This window comes from Cynocephalus volans, chromosome 9 (genome assembly GCF_027409185.1).
Source record: "Cynocephalus volans isolate mCynVol1 chromosome 9, mCynVol1.pri, whole genome shotgun sequence".
NCBI lineage: Eukaryota > Metazoa > Chordata > Mammalia > Dermoptera > Cynocephalidae > Cynocephalus > Cynocephalus volans.
This window is the reverse complement of record NC_084468.1, coordinates 128,615,265-128,640,544: the sequence shown is the minus strand read 5'-3', so window position 1 is coordinate 128,640,544 and position 25,280 is coordinate 128,615,265. Positions and strand designations below refer to the sequence as shown.

At 37.8% G+C, this 25,280-nt stretch overlaps 1 protein-coding gene across 3 annotated transcripts in view; it reads left to right on the top strand.

Moving 5' to 3' along the window:
• ZNF827 (zinc finger protein 827) overlaps nucleotides 1–25,280 on the top strand; it is a 163,792-nt gene that overhangs the window by 114,891 nt on the left and 23,621 nt on the right. For all 3 annotated transcript variants that reach the window (XM_063108280.1, XM_063108278.1, XM_063108279.1), the window contains exon 9: nucleotides 23,355–23,492. In XM_063108280.1, the coding sequence (XP_062964350.1) occupies nucleotides 23,355–23,492 (138 nt within the window). The remainder of the gene's footprint in view (nucleotides 1–23,354; nucleotides 23,493–25,280) is intronic.

The following is a 25,280-nucleotide window of genomic DNA, read 5'->3' as shown; positions in this document are numbered from 1 at the left end:
ATGTGCTTATTGGCACTTACCACCTTCATGATTTCCTCATCCTCTCTTACATGCACTCTTGGGTACCTTTTTCCCTTCAGGGGCTTTCCAGTCAAAATGACTCATCCAGCTGCAGAATCTAGTTTCCCACCATAAGTATCCAGGAATGAGTCACTCAGATCAGTCACTTCTTTCTTAACTTCAATGAAATTAGGCTCGGGGTGTTCAACTGAAAGATTCATGAATGGGTGGGTCCTGGGAAAGGGGCTGTGAGGTTATCAAGAAAATCAACTGTATCATAGGAATGGGAAAGAGACCTGGAAACAGGATAATTAGGTAATGAGATAGCCCAGAGGTAGAATGATTTACAAAAAAGTTTAGGTCCAAACCCTGGCTGTCAGTCTTTGCTAGAATATGGAAGCAGGAATTAATTGGTTATGTGGATTTTAGGTAACCATTTTGTGGCAAGATGATTTAAAAGGCCAGATGACTCATACCACTTATTTCTTTGCGCCCTAATTTTGTGTGTACTGTATAGGCACTTGCCAAAAGAAATGCAAGGGAAAAATTTACTCAAAAAAAAGGGGGGACTCTTGCAAATGCTTTTAACATGTAGGCATGCTTTCGGTATGTGAAAGTTTTTTTTTAACACTATTTTTGGTCAAATTGTTTTTTGTTTTTATGATAAATGTTAATTTTTAAAGCACTCTGGTCTATCTCCCAACTGTTACTTTTATCACTCGAAAATGTGGTATTTTAAAAATATCATCACTGGTGTCATACTAAGACTTGCAATGGATTACATGCCTTTCACAGTAATTAATGTTTTTTTTAAAAAAGGCATTTGGACATGAAAAAGAAAAATGAAGTTCACCAGAATGTTCATAGCAATTGTCTTTGGTGGTGATAAGAACTTTGGTGATGGGGTTGTTGTTCTTTTTTTCCACTTGTTTATGTTATTCCAGTTTTCATATATATATATATATATATATATATACACACACACATATATATAAGTATATATATATATGAAATATGTTTGAAATATATATGAAAAATATTCATATATATATAATAAGCATGAAACACTATTACAAAGAAAAGTTAAATTTATTAGAGGAAGTAATATGCTAAGGAACAAAAATAAGATTCATGATGTTTTGAGTTATAGGCTATAAATATAATAGTTATTGTGGTCACATACAGAATAGGTCTTTGTCAGATGCTCCTAAACATCTTGTGTAACAATGAAAAAATTTTGGCAAAGTCGTTTCAGAAATTTTAAGGCTACACAATTTGTAAGTTATTAACAAAGAGCTGTGAAATCCTTATATAAAATACCAGTATGACTACAGTCCTTTAAATACATATTTCAATTTGGGGATTTACTAATTGCATTCAAGGAATGATTGAAGTTTGAAGAATACTTATTTTTAACCTTAGAAGGGAATTTAATGAATTAAATTTATCTTAGGGCACCAGCTGTTACAGAAGAACTGTATACCATCTTCTCTAACTTGGTTGTTGAAAATAGAGTGTTTCATGGAATGGTCCGTTGTACTCTTGTATTGCACTATTGGTCTCCTAGGTATCATTGCCTTGGGTTTTACTAATAAAATAATAGTAGCTGACAGAAGGTATTTTCAGTAGTTATGTCAAGAAGTATAATGAGCATTCAGATTTCTGTTGCATTTATTTAATTTCCTAGCAGAGGAGGTCAATTAGGAAAACAATCTCGGTGGCTGCAGACAAGTTCATTGACTTTCCCCTTAGATTATTTCATTCTTCTCCATCAATGTCAGAAGATACTGAAGTGTTTTGAAATAAGAGTTAAATATAAAAGGATCTGAGTATCATTAAGTATTTGGTAAGCACTGAGAAGCTTGCGATGTATATGTACCACTATGGCAAAAAGAAGGTTTATTCATTCATTCAACACATACTTATTGAGCGGCCGTTATACGTTAGGTACTTTTTAGGTCCAAAACAAAGTCCCTGTCCTCATGAGGTTTACACCTTACAGTAGGAGGCAGACAGTAAACAAGTATACTATGTATACATATATTATATGTATAAATATATATGATAACATTATAAAGAAAATAATAACCAAGGTAAAGAAGGGGCCATCTAAGGTAGGGTGACCAAGGAAGATTATTCTCCAACAAGATGCAATTCAGACAGCTTCCTGAAGCAAGTGTGGGAGCAAGTCACATCATGACGTGTGGGGAAGAGTGTTCTGGGAAGGAGCAGTAACTGCAAGGCCCTGAGGTGGGGTTGAGCTTGGCCGGGGGCAGGGACAGCAGGAAGGAAGATGAAGCTGAAGGGGTGAGCAGGAGAAGGTTTATAGGGCCTCCTGGTGAATAGCAAAGATTTGGGCTTTTATTGCAAGTATGCCAGGAACCATTGGAATGTTTTGAGCAGAAAAGTGACATGATCTCACTTCTGTTTTAAAAAGTTAATCTGACTCTTTCTTGTTTAATCTTTAAATCCCAAGTAATGTCCTCCAAAAGGCTTAATAGAAACAGAGAGGCCCGCATAGGGATAAGAGAGGCAAAGAAAGTTAATTTGCTGAGTAGTGTTTTTATAGTGGATGGAATCTGTGCATATATACTTTTAATAATTAGTTAATAAGTAATGGTGAGTGTTGCCCAATATTTATGTCATTTAACTTTTCTTATTATTACATTATAAAGGAGGGGTTATGTTTTAATTTATTTATCATGTTTGGTTGAAATTTTTTTATTTGTTAAAAGTGACTAGATATTTAACTGAATACTTATGGGGAAAAGTGTACCAAAATCATTCTAATAACGAAAAGGCTCAGAAAGTTACAGAACTTGAAATCAGAATGTAAAGAAAAGTAAATTTAAATCCATTATTTAGAATTTCTTCTAGAAGAGAGAACACCTTCAGAAGAAAGGTGAATTTAGCTTCACACAAGAATTGCTCCAGCATTATTTATAAAGAGCTATGTCAAGCAACTATGACTTTGCCAATAAAACTGCAAATTACTCTAACAGATGCTTACAAAACATGCCTAGAGGCTATTGTATATGTGTGTTTTGCCAGTACTGCTGTAGAAGAGGTGATTTACAATCCCAAAACCACTAATGATGGCATTTTCTGAATGTTATACCAAATTATATTGTGCAAGACAATAACATCCATTATTTTCAACAGAATTCTTATATATTTGTTATATAGACATAATACTGACAATCAAAAGAGCTTAAATTTGCTAGTACATGATATGCATCTTCTGGAGTGAGGGATTTGCCTTTGTCCCATTTATGGAAATAGTGTTTAATAAGCAATTTCTTTGCTTCCCATACTTAGAAACAGTGTGAAGTTCTAAACCATCAAAAACCTAGTTACTAAGTAAGACAACCACAGCCCCCGAAGGGCTGAGGTTCAAGACAACTTTTCAGCTAAGTAGACCACTTCCCATCCACCTGCAATAACCTTCAGAGGTCGAAATCACTTTTTAGAAATACTTTCTTTGTTATACATAATGTCTGAGGTCGATTCTTCATAAGCTTTTCAAGACTTGCATTATATAAACCCATCGTTCAGCTAAACGTTTGTTTTAAATGTTTTTTAGCCACCAGAATAGAGTCGGTGGTTATCTAGTCTAGACCAGTTTCTGTGCCGTTCTTCATTCACGCCATTCAGAGGCAGTTTGCTGAGATAGGGAGTGAGATCATGGGTTTCGGGGATGAAAGAGGCAGCCCACTCCTTGCTGGCAAGCTGTGAAGCTAACTACTTAACGCGGAGCCAGAGTGAGTCTGAATTACAGTTTCCTTTGGGATGATGCAAGCTTCACCATCCACTGGGGTGAGGGGCAGAGGTGGAGAAAGGAATAACCTTTACAAGTGATCCAGTTATGTCCATGTTCACTACTGTATGTGTTGTGCACACACACACATGTATGTGGGTGCGTTTTTTTCCTGTTGGCATGTGAGACAAACTGGTCAAAATCTCTAAGAGGGCTGCACTGTTTTCACTACAAATTTCCACTGAAGAGACTTTAGAGTTTAAAAAAAAGAAAGATTTTGGTTGACTGAAGCGAACAGATTGTTGTTACCCAGCAATGGTGGGCCCTCTTCAGGTTGGCACAAGCATATACTAGAACAAGTTATAACAGAAACGATATGAAGTTAAGGAAAACTGCATCCATTTTGAGAAACTGAATTTTTTTGTATGCATAAATTACCTAGCCAGGATGTTCCTGTGCATTTAGCACACTGAATGCATTTAAGTCATTTTCATTTGATTGGGAAACTGGGATAAACTTGCAGTTAGACCTTTGGGAAATCATTACTGGCTCAAGTTAAATGATATTGCTGGCTCTATTAGGTTCTTAGAGTCTTGGGGAGTCATATACACTGATTTATAAGGAATCCTTTGATCAATTGGAAAAACTGCTCTCTGCTCAGAATGAAGGCAGAAAAGACGTCTCCCTGGTCAGGCTGTGTGGTAGACCTTCTCAAGATGATGATATTAGCTCTGTGCCTCTCAGACTATATCCATGACACTTACTAAATCCTTTTGCAAATAGCTGGATTCCAACATGACTGCCTTTATTTGAGCAATTAAAGAACTAGGAGTGATTCTGATACAGTTTGCTAGCAAAGAAGTGATTTTCTTACTCTCTTGTTGGTGGTAACCAGCTTGGGCTCATTTTTTTTTCCAATTGCTGAGTTTAATGGGATTAAAGAGATTTTTTTTAAAAAGTTTAAATCTGCACTAGAAAAAGGATATTTGTTTTGGTTTTAGTAGACTTGAACTCAAGATACTGTGTCATAATAACAAAGTAGGTGGAAGGATATACTGAGTTAGTGGCTTTCAGACTTTTTTGACAAAACCCTGAGTAAATTTCACCTGTTTGTATGTATGTATGTATGTATTTGTGTGTGTTAAAATATATAGAGATAAGTTTGTTGGTAAGTAAATAGGCGGTGATGATAGGTAGAGAGATAGGAAGAGAGGGAGGGAGGTAATTGAAACAATCTTCACACATGTACCATGTCTGACATTTTCTAATCTATTCTATTTTATTTCACTTTTTTTTTATATATATATATACTGATTGAGACCCACTAAGTTTTATGATCTGCAAGTGGGTCACAGCCAGAAATTTGAACATCACTGAGCTAACCAATGCAGAAGCCTGGAGTCCCCCACCTGAGTTCCCTTTGGGCAAACCTGAGAAATAGCTCATGCACCCTAACGACCGCCTTTGTGCCAGTTGCTTTGGTTTTGACTGAACAGGCTGGATTGTGCCAAGCACCTTGTGGATCCAGACTCCCATTCTTATTGAGATGTTTGGGTCACCCCTGAACCAGACCTTTGAAGCTATGCCGCCTGTACCAAAAATAAACAAAAAGAACCAAACCCTTTTCCAGTGTAGTCTGATAATACTCTGCTTTGTATCTTAGTGGAAAGAGAAAGTAATGGTGTTTTACATTTGAGTGAATCTCCTTGAAGAACAGTGTCTCTGAATTACTTTTCAAAATCTTTAAGTAATGATAAAGTGAACTTAAGTGGGAGTAAAAAGATAGAATAAATTTTTAAAATTCTGCATTTAGCCATTAATTGGACTCTTAGAGTCCTTAGTATCTGAAACAAGTTTTGGTTATGCACTTTCCTGGATGTAGGTAACTAGGACAATGCCCAGCCTTCATTCTATTCAGTGTATTAGATAAGGGGCAAATGACCCCCACTCCCCAGTACATTGCCTTTGATTTCCGTTTTTTAAAAATGATCTCTTCTTGTTAATAGATTCCCTTTCCTACCCTTCCCGTCCTCCCTCCCATGAATGGTAGAAATCTTAGATCGAAATAATGGAGGTTTTTTGGTTGCTGGAAATGATGGATTGCAGCCCATCTATGCTTTTTAAAGCATATGTATTGAAAGGGAAAAGAAGATATGTCTTGGATTCCACTCACTCCAGAAATCAGCAAAGAGAGAATTTTCTCAATTAAAACATAATGTAATTTCCAACCCACCCTTGGGGCATTACTTCTGCTGTGTTGATGAAAATGAACATCAAATTGATTGGCTTCCCACGCCCTGACAGCCATTAATTATGCCAGAGGTGCTGGGGATGAGTGTAGTGATCTGAAAGAAACGCACGTTGACAGCTTGTTCCTCACCTCATTCTGGAGTCCCATCTCAGGATGGGCCCGAGGTGTGCTTTTACAGTGCACTGCTTCCCCACTCTGTCTAGGAGGGAAGAGATTTTGAAGGTATTATTTTGCTTTGAATTAGCTGATCCCATGGAATGTAAAGAGGCTTTCATTCGTCAAAATACATTCAGTGCTAAGTCTTATGGAGGTATCAAGGTAGAAGAACTTGACCGGTGGGGCTAAAAAAGCTTACATATTTGAAAATACCTGCAAGAGATTCTCACTCACTGTGCATATATAATATCCAAACGTCTGCAGATAGGGTGCTAACAACATATAAATGCCAAAGGAACTAAATGTTTAATAGCACAATGGTCTCAATTCTGAAAGGGTCAAATTCTCTACTATCAAAAGAATTTCTATAGAAGAATCCTATTCATACACAGTGGATTTTTTTTTTAACTTCACATAGGCAATTATTTCTATCTTAACCTTGGATAGAGGAAGTTGGACTAACAGTTAAATGTGCTTGGAATTATGCCTATGATTTTTTTACAACCCTGAGAATTTTCTTATTGAAAGCTCAGTGAACTTCTTAATTTAAAATATAAGAATCAGCTCATGCTCCTTGCCCCTGGTAATCACTATCATCAAAAGTACATTAAGGACCTACCTGTCTGTATCCCTGCTAGAATTTAAATAGTCACAATCTCTGCCTTCTCAAAATCTGCAACGTAGGATACGTTAGATATATGGATCTCAACTAGGAATGATTTTGCCCCCCATCCACCGAGAACATTTGGCAGTGTCTGGTGATATTTTTAGTTGTCAAGACTCAGGGGCAGGTGCTACTGGAATCTTGTGGGTAGAAACAGAGATGCTATTAAACATCCTACAAGTGTTAAAACACCAAGGTCCAGGGTGGGAAATACCACATGTCCTCACTCAAGTGGGAGTTAAGAAAGAAACAAACAAACAAAAATCACAATAATATATTGAACTTTCAGAAAGAGAGAACAGAACTGTGGTTAGTAGAGGTGGGAAGCAGGGGAGGGAAGAGGTATAGCAAGAAATTGGTTAATGGAGTCAAAGAAGGATTACGTTTTATAATGATGAATATGCTAATTATCCTGATTTGATCATCACATTATTGTACACAAGTATTGATAGTCAACTCTGTACACCACAAATATGTATAATCAATTATGTTTTGATAAAAATAAAAAATTTACCGGACAGGCCGCACAACAAAGAATTATCTGGTCCAAAATGTCAATAATGCTGAGGTTGAGAAACCTCACATACGTGCTGGCAGATGTACATAAATAGCGAATTGAAAACCAATACCCAATGACCAGATATACAAATTAAATGATATTGCCTCAACTGTTTCTATTCTATGGTTTGGTTATTTAATAGCTCTATTAACACATGTCCTTCTTTGATAAAAAAAAAAAGAAAAGAAAACCGAGCGCAATTGTGACACTATTTCAGTGTAACAGTGGCCTAAGGAACAAGCATCAAACATGACAGAATCTTGCTAATGAATTATCATTAAAATCTCAGGAAACAGAGAATATGCATTTTAGAGCAGGGGTCTTACTCATTATAAACTGATAACTGAGCATACTTTAGATGATAAAATAAAATATGTATTATAATCAAGATTTGATGGCTATAAAAAGACAAAGATAGCAGTGGCATAAATAGGTAGAAGCTTTCTTTCTGTCTTATATAGCAGCCAGAGTAGAAACAGTCCAGGGCTGACCTGGTGGCCCCACGGTGCTCAGGCTCCTGCTGTCTTCTTACTCTGCTATTCTTGGCATGCTGTTTGCATTTCATGGTCTAATATGGCTGCACCTACTCCTATCATCACATCCACATCCTAAACAGTAGGAAAGGAAGAAGGAAGTCAAGGGCATGACCCTTATTTTAGGGACATGACCCAGAGTTTGTACACATCAGTTCTGATCATCCTATTGTCTAGAATTTGGTCACCTGACCACACCTAGCTGTTAGGGAGACTGACAGTGTTTTGTTGCACAGCCATGTGCCCAGCTAAAACTCGGGGGTTTCTTTATTAAAGGGAGAAAAAAAGCATGGATGTTGGAGGACAGCTAGCAGTCTCTGCCTGAGATATCTTGTTTTAGGTTAATTCAAGATCAGGAACCCAAAGACTGATTAATAATTCCAAATGGCCTTTGGTCAGGATAGAGGTCACAGACTCTGACAGTGTCGATGATGGCCTGTTATTTCACTCTGGTGTTAATCCTCAACGGTCGACTCTCTGTGCCTGGACTTCCTCCTTTGTAAATTGCTAATGATAGTAATACCTAACTCATAGGGTTGTGGTGAGGATTATAGTGTAATATGTGTAAAACACTCAGGATAGTGCCTAACACACAGTGAGCACTACTAAGAGCTATAAATATGACTCTTGTGGGGGATTCCTGCACCTGACCAGCTTATGAGATATCACAGGTTTGATCCTTAACTTATAAAGCACATAAATTTCTGTTAATTTCATTTGGCTTTTAGATCTCAATCAGTATTTGTTACTTCGATCTAATTTTGTGTTATAGCTGCCACACACCCCCAAACCCAATAAAAGTATCAAAACGTGAGATTTGATCAGAAAACAGTAAGTTGGAGTTGCTGTAGGCCTGAGCCAGCTCATGAGCCAGTGAGAGCATTGTCAGCAGTGCACACAATGGAAACTCAGTGTAGACATCACCTCACATGTGTCTTTTTCTCAGCAAATGTCAGAGATTTATGGTTTGACCCAACAAAGTTCATTTACTCTTCAATAAAGACATTTAAAAATTCATAGTGGAAAATTGCAACTCAGAAGATGTACAAATGGCAGTAGCTATCTTACCTTTTACAGTATTTCAGATTTCAACATCATGTAGCAAAAATCTTTCCCTGAAATTCTGCCTCCATCAGCTCTAATAAGCAACATGACTAAAAATAGGGTTAGAACATCTTTAAAGCTGCAAACATACATATATACATACATATGTAGAGAAAATCCTGTGTAGATGTTAGGATAGTTGTGCCCCTAAAACACACATGTTCTTTATTAGGTTATTTCATACTTTTTACTAGCATATGTATTGAAAGCAGGCCAATATCTTACCTGCATATGAAGTGATAGAAATGCAAATTATATCTGTTGCTTGAATGGAGCAGGATGTATGTTCTGTAGCTTACAACATACTCCCATGTGAACATGAATTGAGTAGGGACAGCCACATGCCAATATTCAAACCTTTATCTTGATTTTCTTCTCAAAAAGTTTCTGAAAGTCCGTTTGGTCCTCACAACATAAAATTTAGTAGCATGATTCTGCGTCCATTTAATGATGAAATCAGTAAGGGAGAATGATGGTGGCTCATTATAGCAATTTATATTATTTTTATCACCAGAAAATGATAAAACAATTTCATATAGTCTTATGGAAATGAACATTATTTAGACTGACTTGGATCAAAATATTTATTAGGCTGGCTAAAATTGAACGCACTCAGAGGGAGTGTGGGTTTAACAACAATACAGTGAAATTTCCAGAATAAATTACTTACATTTATACCACAGAAGCTCTGGTCTTTTAAAACTCAACACATTATAGTACTGTAATGCTTAAAAATTGTTCATTCAAGGATTTGAAGAAACAACCCTCAAGAGCGTTGGTTCCTCTAAGCAGAAAAAGGAGGATTCCGCTCTTACCCTCTCCCTTTTTAAAATAAATGAATAGAGGAAGTAGAAAGGCATAGAAGGAGCAGATGGGAATGAGGACTGATAGCCTTACACTGGTGAACAAGCTCCAAAGAAGAAGGTGATGTCCTTTTTCTGTAAGGCAGCATCCGTGAGTAGGGAGGCTGTGAATAATCTCTTACAGTGCAGGGACTTCACAAACTTCTTGGCGTAAGACTCACGTGAGTGACCAGGTAACCAGCTGTAACTTGATAGGCAGATAATGCTCTGGCCATTATTATAGAAGAGCAGTAGGGGGAGTGTCTGCAAAGGTCAATGTGAAGCTTTCTAAAATAATTTTACCTAAAGGCAAAGAGATTACTTTTAAGAACAAGATCTGTACTTGCTTTGTTCCATAGAGTCTCTTTTACTCAACACAGAGAAACTCAGATTCTGATTTGAGCCTGATAAGATTTTTTTGCGGGACACTCTTCAAAACCTTTAATTTTTGTTTTGGGATGTAAGATTATACTAGAACTCCACTGATTAATAATTAATGCAAAAGTAGTCCCAGAATTATGTAACTCAGAGCTGCTGGCCCTGATAGATCAAAATTCTTTATAAAACATAACACAGTGTGTCTGACGTTGCCTGTGATTTGACACAACCCTAGGCACATCCCCAGTATATGCACCTCTGCTCAGTGTATGTGGCTCAGTGCAGTATCTGTGAGCTGGAGATAATACCTACCACATAGGCTGTTAGGAGGAGCAAATGATATCACTTATATCAGATACGTAGCAGAGTGCTTAGCGTACCATTAGCTCTCAATAAATTTATTATTGTTGCTGTCACCATATTTCCTGCACAGGTGTTAAGAGGGTAAATAGAGAAGTAGAGACAACACCAAATTTTCAAAGTTGGTTAGAAATTCAATTTGCAAATGACCAGTTAAGGTCCCCTCCCACCCTTCTCCCCACCATCTCACTGCTCCTTGTTGCCCCCCCATAACCCTCCCCGCCACCCCCCACCCTCACCCTCCCCAGTATTACCAGTTTCAAGTGCATCCTTCCAGAGATATTTTATGCACAAATAAGTGAAAACATATCTGTGTATATTGATAATTATTTTAGGAACATTTATTCTTAAGCAGCTCTCTGTTTGAAAGAGTAAAGAACCTTTTTCAAGGTGATCATTGAAATGGGGAAGTGGAGTAAGATTTCTTCCCTCCTTTGTTCGGAACGGCAAGTTTTTACCCTGTGGAACTAAATGGCTACATCCTTCCCGATTTTACGGAATATATAGGACATCCTTTCAGTTGGGTAGACACTGAAGCCTAAAGGAGTGGCTCAGTGGAGTCACATTGAAGCTTATTACTGCCTTCGACAAACCATCTTATCTCAATATAGAGCATGATCATTTACCTATGTGGGCCAAATGTAAGGGAGCCCAAAATCAACAACCAATTCTCTTTTCCATATTTCTATATGGTCTATTAGATGACTGGCTCCAAATGAAATGCAAAGGGAATTAGAAACCTTAGTTGGGGAGTCACTGGAAAGAGATCCTCCTTTGACTGAGCAAATACAGCAAAGAATTTCAGAAAAGTTACAGCTGCTTCCATTTCCTTTCTTTTAAATGTTACCCCACACACATGAATCTAATCTAATCGTGATTTAGCTCTTCCACATTCTGTCATTTAGGGCAAAAACAGGTTGGGTTTAAGAAGCACACTTATCATTGGCACGTCGTCTGAGTAACGTGGTGGTATCTGTGTATGCAGTGAGGGAGGAAGCAAACTCAGACCCTGTCCATCGGCAGCTGACTGTGGTTCCGATGTGGTTTGTCAGGCAAATGGTTCACAGACTACTGTAGGTATCATAGTTTGCCATTTTGGTTAAATCTTCCCTTTGGAAGAGAAAATAAATATGTCAGTCTGCTTGAAAGCCATCTTTGAAAACCTCACTTTTCAATTCTTTTTTTTCTTTGGTGGCTGGGCTAGTATGAGGATCTGAACCCTTGTCCTTGGTGTTAAAACACCAGGCTCCAACCAACTGAGCTAACCAGCCAGCACGATTAGCCCAGTGAGTTAGAGCACAGTGTTATAAGACCAAGACCAAGCAAGGTCAAGGGTTCAGATCCCCATGCCAGCCAGCCACGAAAAAAAAAAAAATGAAATCTCACTTTTTAACCCACGGTTACATGCCAGACCAGCATTTGAGATTTGGTGTTATTCGGTGTTCTGTTCTGCTATGAGTATTACTGGTTTCCTGAACAGTAGAAGTGGCTCTGTGAATTGGGTCTTGACACGTAAAAAGCTTTCCATCATTCAGCCTTTACAAGTGTTGGGTATATATATTCTTTTTAAATGAGAAATGTAAATGTCTCTAGGAGTTTTACCTGACATAATCTCCTACAAGCTTAGAAAGTAACCACGTTTTGTTCATAAGACACCAACAAGACGTTGAGGCAAATTCATATGCTGAAAAAGCAACCATACACTGTTGAAATCAGAATGTTGCAGCATTCCAACTCAAGAAGGAGCTTTCGTTGAGTTCTCATATTAATATTAAATGCAAAAGTCTTTGTTCACACAACATTAAGTTTACAAATGTGCACATGCCAAAACCAGGAAACAGCAGAAAATAAGATTCTCATGATGACATCTGTTCTTCACTATAATAATAATAATAATACAGTATACAGTTTTAAGACTGATTAGTTATGCAGAGCCTTTGGTATGTCGTGTGATTAAGAGCCTGAACTTTAGCATGTGGGGAGGCAGGGGGATGAGGTAAGGAGGAAGCTGAGCTCAGACTGATTCACTCCAGGTCTGCATTTCACTGCTGGAAACAAACAGTTTATGCAAACAGCTTATGCACACCTCAAGTTCCCTATAAACTAAAAGCAATAACTGACCTTCCCTAGTTCATAGAAGGTGAGGCAAAGATTCTGCTAAGGTGAAGTCTCCAGGGAATATTGAACTTTCACCATTAAAGTTACAGGTAGTGGCTTTGTGTTATGGGAAATGGTGCTAGGTCTTCTCAGCCTTGTCTATGGGGAAGTGATTTACATTAATCTACATACATTATGCATCAGTGTAGGTTTTCTCTCTTTTGCTTATAACCTAGTGAAATTTTAATTAAATCAACAAATAATTGCCTGTTACATTTAAGATATAGGTAAAGAGAGAGGATAGGAAAAGATGACCAAATCAGAATGCACGAGAAAATACACAAACACAACACCAGACACATAACTAGAATATATTGCATTTTTACTTGAGTAAGGTAGTTTGATTTGTAACCAAAATATTGCATTGACATTTTGGTAGTTAATTTATTTGATTTCCTTTTCAATTTGAAAATTGAAATGGAAGGAAGACGTCTTTTTAAAAAAATATATTTCTCCTTTTGCTCAACTACTTTGGAGTTGTATCATGGAGTGTTATCTGTTACTTAAAAAGATCCATAGGCTGTGGAATATTTATATTTCTGGTTTGCAAGCCAAAAATCCATCTCTTATTCTTCCCCAATCCTGAAATGATTAAATAGAAGTGGCTTAGATTTTTCATTTATTTATATTGATAATGGTAATGCTGTGACTTTCATATACAAATTAAATTCTTCAAGTTCCTTGTCAACAGGACATTTGTTTGAAGTAGATTAAATTTACCTCAGACCTTGCATACTCTAACTCCATTGTGTTCTTCAATAGGAATGTTTTTGTTCAAGGCAACTGATAAGGTGGTATTTTGATGTGAGACTATGAAATGCAGTGTGCACCTGCCACCTAGGAAAGAGAAAAATTACATGATATTGGCATCCTTAGTACCAAGTCCAAACTGAGGTCACCAGCCTGTAAAAATCTTGAGGCCAACAGCTGTTAAGTCTTTTTCTACATTGACACAGAAATTAAAGGTCCTTCAGAAAGAGTGCTGACATGCCCCAGGGACACACCTTGAGAAAGGTGCAGTAGAAGGGAAGCTGCAGAGTTCATACTCTTCCTCTTTGGGCATCCTGGGTTCAAATCCTGGCTCTTACCTGCTGTGAGAATAGGCTGATTTCTTAATCATTGTGAGCTTTGATTTTTTTCATCTATAAAATGAAGATGATAAAGAGCCCAACTTTCATGTGTTTTGTGAGGATTAAATGAAAGTAAAACCCTCAGCCTTAGCACAGTGCCCAGAACAAAATAAGTGCTAAATAAGTCTTAGCTATTCATGTGTACACAGTAATTCCTCTTTCAGCTATATCTAAATCCGCAGCTTTCTCCCCCATTAAGGAAAGAACATGGCTGTTCAAATTATTGAGACTGCTATTATTATAGATATGGTCTATTTTATTTATTTAAAAAATAAAATGCTTGCCAACTGTTGCTTATTACTATTGGTAACAAATTACCAGTGCTGCCAATTATTATGACATACTTGCATTGAAAAATCTAATAATCTCTTCCTTTCTCTCCTAGCTAACAAGGTGCTATGATCTAAATGTTTATGTCCCTCCAGAATGCATACATTGACATCTTACCCCCAAGGTGATGGTATTTGGAGATAGGGCCTTTGGGAGGTAATAAGGTCATAGGGTGGAGTCCACATGTAAGAAATTAGTATCCTTATAGAACAGGCCCAAGAGAGACCCCTTGCCTCTTCTGCCTTGTGATAGAGAGGACCTGTCTATGAGGAAGTAGGTTCTCATCAGACACTGAATCTGCAGACACCTTGATCTTGGACTTCCCAGCCTCCAGAACCATGAGAAATAAATTTCTGTTGTTTATAAACCACCCAGTCTATGGTATTTTGTTATAGCAACCCAACCAAATAAGACACAAGGAATTTTCTTATCCTATGTCTATGATCCCCCATCTGGAAAAAAAATAATTAAATAAGACAAGAAACAGAAATCTCCACCATATAAAAACATATAACTCTGCCTAATCAAATAGGTAGGATTTCTGGGTTGAGGAGAAAAAAAATATTTGGGATCAGTGTTGCCTTAAAATGTTAAATGTGCCATCAACTAACATAATTTTTTTAATGTGCCAACACAAGGTCAAGAGAAAGGCAAAATAGTTATATTTTCTATTAATACAGAATTCAATAGGTTAGGAGCAGAGAGAAGAAGACTGAAAATTTGAAACTGGATGTAGTCACACAAGAATATTGCAGTGTCTGGGAGCTGATAAGGGCTTTAAGGAAATTTAGAAATCTCTAAAGGCATGGTTGATATGATCAAGGCTTGTCCGTAAGAAAAGAAGACTAGAATAATTGAAAATACCAGTGGGTTCCAATCTTAGTAAACAGAACTGCAGAATCCCTAGGGGCTTACTCGAATAATATTTGGAAATGACTGTGACTTGAATTTTAAAAAGAAACATTAAATATTGTTAAAATACTCTGTAGGTATGATGCATAGCATGTCACACAATTTCAGGAATAAGTGAACATTAAAATTTTAATATTTTAGAGAGTATTTTAGAAAGTCTGAATTTTCAAATTTTAGAGTATTTTGGAAAAGTGAAATGTTTTAACAGTGGTGGTCCACTCAGTTTATTCATTCCCTCATTATTTAATAAATATATATTCAGTACCTAGTTCAACAATAAACAAGAGAAAAGAGGAAATTCTTCTGTTTGCCCAAATAATGATAATGTTTTCCCTTAAGGTATTCTTATATGTATTCATAATTTATAGTAAATTGTAGAAGAAAACTTGTGGATTTAAAGATTTGCTATCACCTAATACAGTCTTGGGATAGCTCTACACTTGAATGCCTGCTATTTTTCTTCACTGGGAAAAGATGAAAGCACAGTCATTATAGGGTCCTATTCTGGGGCAAGTGAGAGCTGACCTGAAATATGTTTTGTAATTAAAATGTACATACTTGGTGCACAGATTTTTGATATGCAGCAACCCACCAGTTGTAAAGACCTAGAAAGGGGCCAGAGAGGAGTTGGGAAACAGAAATGAGGAAGAGACTCTGAGTTGCATCATTCTCTCTGTAAGCAGCAACTGGGAGAAGCGTTTGGGTTACCCCAATAAAACTCTCCTTAAATTTATGTGATCACAGATGTTTCTTAATGTTTAGTGAATTTATAGTGGAACAAATCAAGATTGTAACAGACAGAAAATTTGTTTCTGGTGAAATAAATTAGAACATTGGATTTTCCTCTTTTATCTTGTAGTATAATATAATGAGTGGTTAAGAGTATGGGCTTGGGATAGGCTATCACTTACCAGCTGGGTGACCTTGAATTCAACCACCCTGAGCCTGATACTTTTTTTTTTTCTTGATATGATGGAAATGGTAATAATAGTATCTAACACAAAGTGCTGTTAGAAAGTTAAATATATGTGTAAAATGCATAGTACAGTGACTAACACATTGGTAAATCCTCCATAAATCTAAGCTATTGTTTTAATTATGCATTGTCTCCTTAATATACTTTTAATAAACTCTGATATTATTTTGCATGTTGGAGATCAACTACCAAAACGGGGTGAAACTAGTTATACACTTGATGTCTTTATCTGTTAGAATTACAGAGACGTAACCAAATGAGGATCTGTTTTTCTCACATCATAAGGAATTCAGAAATGGGCAGTATAAGGCTGGTGCAGCTGTTTGAAGGAGGACCTAGCCTTCTAATTTTCTGCTGTACACCCTTATCAATGGTTTTCATCTTCATGGTTAAAAGAGGGCTGCTTTACCTCCAGACACCTGAAGAGGAAGAGCCCAGAGTGAAAAGCAAAAGCCTATGACAAGATTGTCTTTTTGGAGGGAGAGTGGGGGCTGTCAGAGAATCTCTCTGCAGGAACTTCCACTAATATCTCATTGTCCAGAACTATGTTTCATGGCCGGCCCTTAATAACACTGGAAGCTGGGAAGGAAGGTGTATGTTTTTAACTGGGCATGTTGCCTCCTTTAAAAAAAAAAATTGTCGTTCTGTTAGGTAGTGAGTTATTAATGATCAGTTAAACCACCCCCCGCCCACACACACACACAAAGACACAACCCCCAGGCCTGATGATTTTCTAACACAGCTAACACGGATTTATTAATGTTCTCAACACTGGGACATTCTAAGACTTTAGATTCTACTGTCGTCTTGAAGAAGAGAAGTGGTCACTGATCTGTGGAACTGGCAAACGTGATTCCTGAGTCAGTATTCTCAGTTTGCTTCCATGTTGCGGTATAAAATGAGGTTGCCATTTAGTACAACAATCATGATGCTGGTGATGTGACTGTAATTTATTCAAGAAGCTTTTATTGAGGATCCACTGATCTTAGAAATACAAGTAGAGGAAAAATGGAGAAGCAACATCCACATTTTCATACATAGATTTTTTTTTTAAGGTTAAGTTATAAGTTTTAAGGTTAAGAATTGACAGATTCTGGCAATGATTCTCTACATTTGGATGCTTAGAGAAGTTTCCCTGGTGCTCAAGTTCTATGTAATCAGCTTCACTGGAATTAGGGGTGCCTACTCCTAGCCATTTTCTGTTACCAGAGGAATCAAGGTTCGGTTTTCTTCTATTGTTATAAAATGACATACATAAGGAACCAAATGTAGAAAACACTTATGGCTCTTTATCAGCTTGACAGGTTATAAGTCAATCAGTATTGCTGGAGGCTAACATGGAGGCCCAGCACTAAGCTAAAAATGTCATCTAGTTTCCTGGGATGATCCTTCAAAAGCAGAATCTTCCACCAATATCTCATTGTCCAGAATTATTTACTAAGAACCAATTCTGTAAACCTTGTTAGTGGTAGACTTTGATATCAATTCTTATGGCTTGGAGGAGCCTGAATGAGACCGTGGGTCTCTCTCCTCTCTCCCAGAGTTACTAGCCAGGTTACCTGGAGCTGTTGCTTAAGTTCTCAGCCTCAGTTTCCTTATATGAAAGAAGGGAACATGGAACAAGATGGTCATTAAGGTTCCTCTTTGAACTAAGGTTGGGAGCAGAATGGAGATTTAGTTACTGCAGAAAGTGTCCCCAACCCTGTGCAAGTTGTGGAGGTGACTGAGGGTGGGAGAGGTCCTGGAATTTTATGCTTTATTTTTGTCCTCATGAAAATAGAGGAATTGGATTTGAAGATATAAGTCTCCTATTTGATCTAATGTTCTATGAAGCAGAGTTTGATAGAGTTTTCTCCCAAATTCTTCCAAATGGGTTTATTTCATGAACATTTTTAGAGAAATGCTTGATGAGTTTCATCTTCCCAGGACCTGTGCATGAAATGAAGCATGTCCCCTTGGATCTCTATGTCATAAGAAGGATAGTTTGTCATATTGTATCCTGGCCAACTGGGTCTCATCATTATGAATAAGTTGCCTCTAAACAGAGAGAGCTGAGAGCCTTGTATCAGGACTGCTAAGGTAGGGTGATTCTCCTTATACGCTGTTCCTATTTTTCTAGCTGTACTGTAGGTATAAAAGTGCTTACTCCGGTGTAACTGTTTGCTTCATATAACTCAAAAACAAAAACCTGTTTAAGGAGGAGGAAAATCCCCAAGTGATGTTCAATGCAAAGATTATTGCTTGGGTTAACGCAGCAGTCATTCTCCACTTTCCTTCTCCCCTGCCCTCTCCTGCCATGGAGGCAGCTGGGGTGGCCTGTGCCAAAGTTATAAGTTCAAAGTTTCTGCTTTTCTGTAGGTGGAAAAGTAGAAAGAAAAACATCTGATCGCTCAGTACCGAGTAGCCAGGAATTTATGGAAGCAATTTATGGATATCCCAAGGATCAGAGTAGAAGTATGAAAAGAAATTAAATGCTTTGTGGGAGACAAAGTCCTGTGAGACTGTGTATAAAAAAGAAGTTATCATTAGACAAGTATTTTGCTCTAAAAGAAATGAAGAAAATCTTAAATATACACTCACAGCTAATTACAATAATGAAACAAATACTAAGGGATATGGGAATAAAGATGAAAAACAGACTTTTAAAGATAATACCTATATCCAAGCTGTTTTGTCACTTTGGAACTGACTTAAAAGCAGTTACTGATATGTGTACTTTTCTGTTTTATATATGTATATAAAATGCTCCATAAAAAGTTTTTTAAAAGCAAATTCCTTTATAATCTAAAAAAGCTTTTAAGTTTTTTTAAGCAGAAAAAAATGAAGGTAATTAAGATGGAAATGTGTTTAGCTGGCTGTACATTTACTGCTGTTGAAAATGAATGTGGAGAGTTTTTCACAGGATGCTAGAATTTGGGAATAAAGCTTGTCAAAAGCTAGAACCTAACATCCAAAGTCCTAAGACCAAGAGCAACCATAGGAGGGGGGTTCGGTTAAGAATGTCATAAGTATTAGAAAAACCAACTAACAGTGGCTGGAACAAACAGGGACGTATTTCCCTCACAAAACAAGAAGTCCAGAGGTGGGTGGTGGCTGGCATCATTCAGCTGCTGCGTAACGCCATCAAGGACCCAGAGTTTTTCCTCTTTCCCTTCCTCCATCCTTAGTAGTTGGCTTTCATCTTCATGCCTCATATTCACAAGATGCCTGCCATAATCCCAGGCATTTCCTCTGTGATCAAGGCAGGAAAAAGAGAAAAGAGGGCCAGCCCCAGTCATCTCTTCCCTTTTATCAGGAAAGCAAAACCCTTCTCATTGGCCAGAACTTTGGCACAGGCCACCCCAGCTGCCTCCATGGTGGGAGAGGGCAGGGGAGAAGGAAAGTGGAGAATGACTGTTGTGTTAACCAATAAATAGTGTCTGCCAGAGAGTTTGTCTTAAAGAGGACCATCTTGTGGCTTGGCTATTGGGAAGAAGTAAGGATATAGAACCTCTGGGGGTATGGCTCAGGACTGCAAACATTTCCACTAATAGAATCATCAAAGCAGTTCTTGAGTTGAATTAAAACATCTATTTGAAAGGCAGGTAGCCTTGTTTTTCACCCTGAATTGGCCATAGACCTTAAATTTATGCTAATAAATTCCCAATCTTTCCCACTATAAAATAAAGATAATGTTTACTCCCTGCCTTCCTTGGATCTTTTCATTCAGTCATGCATTTATTCAGCAGATATGTACTAAGCACCTATCATGTACCAGGCACTGTGCTAATGCTGAGGACACACAATAACACAGAACCTCATCCCCCAACGACTTACATTCTAATAGGGAAGGGAGGCCGGGAAACATATCTATTGAGCACTGCCACATGTTGAACTATGCTGGGTGCTTTATATGAAAAAGATGTGTGTGTATGTGTGTGTGTATATATATATATATTATAGAAGGTATGCAAACAAGTGACATAATAGGTAAAGTGGTGCAATAGAAGTAGTCATAAAAGTGCTTTGGGACAGAGAAGGGGAAATTAATTATAGCTGGGGAATTGGTGAAGGCTATACCAGGGGATGAAATCTGAGATAGGGCTTGAAAATGAGTCAGTTTATTGTACAAAAGAAGTAGTGTTGTGGGGACTTTGGCTTTGGGTAGCCATTGGAATACAGGATGAGACATGATCAGATTTGTGCCTCAGAAAGTTCCTTCTGGAACCTGTGAAGTGAGGAGGGGCTTTTGGAAGGGAGAGGGGCTGGTAGCAGAGAAGCTGTTTTGGAGGTTTTTGCAACAATCTTGGTGAGAGATGATGACTCAGCTAAGGCAGTTGGGTTCCAGAAAGATCTTTGAAGTAAGATCGACAGCTTTTGGTGACTGCTTGTATGTGTTGAAAGACAGAGAGAGGGAGAGGAATCAAAAAATATTCTGAGGTTTCTCATGCGGTATTCGGGTGGCACCATTAACAGGAAATTCTGGAGAATGTGACATCTGCTGAACTCCATTTCAACCTCATTGCAGCTTTGTGAACAGAGGAGCAGGCCCCTCACTTCAGTACTTGTTTTGCAAAAGTAATACAGACGGTCCCTGACTTGAAATGGTTCAACTTACGATTTTTTGACTTTACTAGGGTGCAATATACATTCAGTAGAAACTGTACTTTGAGTACCCATACAACCATCTGTTTTTCACATTCAGTACAGTATTTAATAAATTGCATGAGATATTGAGCACTTTATTATAAAATAGGCTTTGTGTTAGAGGATTTTGCTCAACTGTAGTCTAATGTAAGTATTCTGAGCACGTTTTAGGTAGGCTAGGCTAAGCTAGGTTAGTGTATTGAATGCATTTTCTACTTATGATGTTTTCAACTTAATAAGGGGTTTGTCTGGTCATAACCCCATCATAGTCGAAGAGCATCCATGCTCCTTTTCCCACTGCCACACCTACCTCACTCAGCTGTGATTTCAGGGTCATGTTCTGGGATAAGGCTCAAAATGGCCTGTGGTTGTCTTGTTCCTGCATGTGGAATGAAAACAGATCGCTGTAGTGAATGCACACATTAAGCAGGGAGAGGAGAGATTGGGGTTCAGGTGCAGGCTTGGCTTGACCTGTAGGGGGCGACCTCACGATGACCCTGTGGCTGGCCTGTAGGGGGTGCCCCCTCAGTGACCCTGTGACTGGCCTGTAGGGGGTGCCCCCTCAGTGACCCTGTGACTGGCCTGTAGGGAGTGCCCCTTCAGTGACCCTGTGGCTGGCCTGTAGGGGGCGCCCCCATGGTGACTCTGCAGCTGACCTGTAGGGGGTGCCCACTGGCCTGCCTCACTGCAGCTGCTGATTCTTTCTAATTACCTGCAGCAAGGTCTTAGTAGTTTTCATCGTTTTCTAAGGCCAGTGGGAGGGAATTGGACTTTTTATGATGCTTCAACTTCTCCAGTACATGACTAATACTTCAAAGAATTATTAAGAGATGTCTTTATTTTTAATTGGATCTCCTTGTTCGGTATGTGACCCAATTCATTCATTCTTGTTGTGAATGTATCAGAAGACCCTATACCCTCTTGACCTGTCCTTATAATCATTACTATCATCCTGCTTGAAGCACTATTTTGATGACACACTTAAAAGGAACCACTAAAGTCCCCCCTCGTCGCTGCGTGGCTGAAATGCCCGCTGCTCGGACACAAGGACAGTCATCGAAGAGCAATTCTCACCTGAGAAGTTCAGCTGGCCTGGACCTCCCCTTCAACTTCCCTTCCCGCACAATTCCAACCAGCCCTTCCCCTTTAGGGGTTTTCAGTCACACGTCCTACTTTAATAAGACTAGCTCTTCTCCCTGAGGCCCAAAGAGCTATGTTTTAACAAACACAGATAAATCAATAAATGTGCTTTATCAGTGTTGGGATTGCTGGCAGGTGCCTCACAGCAAACTCGACTGCAATTTCACCATCATCCTTCCACCCCACTTTCCAAACATACATTCAAATCTGTTTCTTGTTTCCTTAGATTACACTATCTGGCAAATCTTCATTCAGACAAAAATTGATCCAGTTGACTCATCCAAATACAGGTAGAAGCCTGTATTTGGGAAGCAGTTTTATCCAAATTATGTGAAATAAAAGTTTTTTTCTGATGTTGTCTCTGACAGATAGTCTGAGCACTTTCATCTGCTTATATATTATGAAAAGTTCTTTCTACCATTTAATTATCACCACATGGTGTCTGGTTCTATAATACGGTACTGTACTTTAAGAAGATTCACAATAATTTACTGAATTAAAGGACAGGATATTGACTTAGTATATTATTTGTCTTATTCTTCAAAGCAAGATTGAAAGGCCTATTTGTGGCCCATTCAAGTATCCTCTTGGAAATGTCCCCTTCTCTGTTTGGTACTCTTTGTCACCTATCATTATGTTACTGTAGAAGGAAAGTTTGTATAAACCATTGCAGTTCAGTGAGAAGAAATATGGATAAGAAAATTAAAAGTAATTCTACAGATGATAATGAGAAAATAGAAACTTTTTAAGATGACATGAGAATATTTTAACATCCACTTATTTCATTCATGGCTGAGAGATAACATTTCATTCATGGCTGCAGATAACTTGTGGCACTCACCGTTTCCCCAGGTATGCTGAGACCTTTGGGAAAATTCTAGTTGTGCACTCTTGCATTAGGGAGTTTTGTGTGGAGCAGTATGCAGTTTTCATCACTGAGTCTGCCCAACGTAAGTTGCTCATTAAGGATTTTGCAAAGCCTGGAAAATAGGGTAAAACTTTTCTTCATAAAGATAGTGAAAGTATATTTCCTTTTAAGGGATTGAACCATTTATTTTCATATCAGAATCTGAGAATTAGAATTCTTTATTTACTTCCTGGGGCAAGAGTCTACATTTCTAGAATTTTAATGTGCAACTCAACCATTCATTCATGCAACAAGTATTTGAGTACCTACTGTAATACTTGGCACAGTGCTATCAACCTAGTGGAGAGTTAGGTGGGCTGATCTTTAGTGGTGAAAAAGAGAAAAACCTGGAGACTTGATTGGGATTGGAAACCATTTGCCACCACAGCTTTCAAGAATGGCCTCATTAGAGACAAGAAGTGGGCATGAAGACCACTTACTGGGGCTTATTTACAGTTACTAGTCCCGTTCTTCAGAAAGAAGTCTCTGCCGAAATCCTGAATGTTGACTACAATGAAATGTGTTTACGTTGCCTTGTGTATTTCTCATGATGCTTTGTTCTTTTGGCCCAGAAACAGAAAAGATAGTACTAGAGGCAGGAAATGGATTGCCATCCTGGAAATTCAATGACCAACTTTTTCCCTGTGACGTGTGCGGGAAAGTGTTTGGCCGACAGCAGACTTTGTCCCGACATCTCTCACTGCATACAGGTGAGTCAGGCCTCGGCTGCTAAGCCTTCCACGCCCCATTACCAACTTCTCCAGCTATCAAGGAGGCGAGTTTCTCTAAGAGAATTATTACAGGAAGTGGTGGAAACGTGTTTATCCTGACCCTTTCAAGCCATTTACCTGGTATGTTTAAATAAGACCCTGGAAAGGCTTTTTCATTTGTATTGGAAGGGCTCATTGAGTTCCAAGTAGGACTGATGAGAAAAGGTACACATTCAGGAATATCCAGTAAAATTCCTAAACTCGAGAAAGAATTTAGTGATCTTGAAGGTGCGGTAGATGGGGATACACTCCATCTTCTTGGGGTGGGAGAAAAAGAGCACCTTGGTACAGAAACTGTCTTTACCTTTATTTACATATAATAGTGGAGAAATATGCTTGATTCTGAGGGTCAAGAAAGGGAAGGCAACCAAGTTAACAAGGGGAAAGGAGGAATAAATGGTAACTTAATCAGTACAGCAAAAATACGTGAAGACAAAAAGATATAAGGTAAAATCAGTAGTAAACATACAGCAAGACAGGAATAATAAAATCAGTATTTTGACTTTTATGTTGAAAATCAGATTTTTTAAAAATCCAGATATATTTTGTTTACAGGAAACACTAAAACAAAATGATAAAGAAAAGTTCAAAATAAGGGTTTTGTACATCACAAATAAAAAAGAAAGCACGATAGGGATATTAGTATATGACAAGATTAATTTTGTCTTTTTAAAATATATTTTTAGTATTTTAATGTTAAATTTCGCCAAAGACAAAATTTAGTCATTTACTTAGTCACAAAAATAACTTTAACATGTTTCAAAAAGTGAAGGTTTTACAGGCCACTCTCTGAGCGTAGTTATATTTAAAATAAAATGTTCTACCTAACTGGATCAAAGAAAAGGGAAGAAAGTAAAAATTCAAATAACTACAGCAAAATCAAGGAAGAAGATGACCATAAACTAGATAAATTCTTTTCAGCCTGATTAAGAAAGGAAAAGGAAGCAAAAATGCTGAAAATTAGGAATGAAAAAGGAAGCCTAATCATCAATACAAATGATATTAAAGAATTGTTGGAGAATAAAGACACCTCTATGGCAAAAAAAAAAAAAAACCCAAAATAACAACTTAGGTGACATAGGTAATTTAAGCAAAATTACTAAAATTGATCCAAGTGGGGGAGGAAAACTTGAATAAATCAGTTATCAAAGGTAAATTTGGAAAGATGATGAAGGAAATACTGTTAACAAAGGCAGCAGGTCCAGAAGTTTTCCCAGATGAGTTCTTTCTAACTTTTTGAGAAAAGGAAATTCCAGTGTTATTAAATTTTTCCAAATGATAGAAAAAGATAGAAAGCTCCACAGTTCACTTTGTGGAGGAAGCATAATCTTAATATGCTTAACATAAAACTTAACAACCTCAATTATTAATAAAATGCAAAAATTCTACAGAAAGGACTGTTTTTATCTGCACTGTAGGGCTCCTCCCCAGCCCTGCCATTCCTGGCCGCCAGCCGTTCACAGGGACCACCTACAATAATAATGATGCCTTACGTTTTGTTATAGAAAAACTTTTTTCCATGTTCTTTCCTGTGAAATAAATAAGACAGGTTTTTTCTTTAAGGCAGGCCCAGTAATACCAAGTAAGAATTAAGGACAGAAAATGAAATCACTCTTTCCTTCCTCTGCTGCTGCTACCTTTCTCTGTACAGTGAAAGCAAAGCCTGCTTCTTTTACTTTAATTTGCTTGATTAATCAAATGAATTCAGAATGCCACTCTGGAAACGAT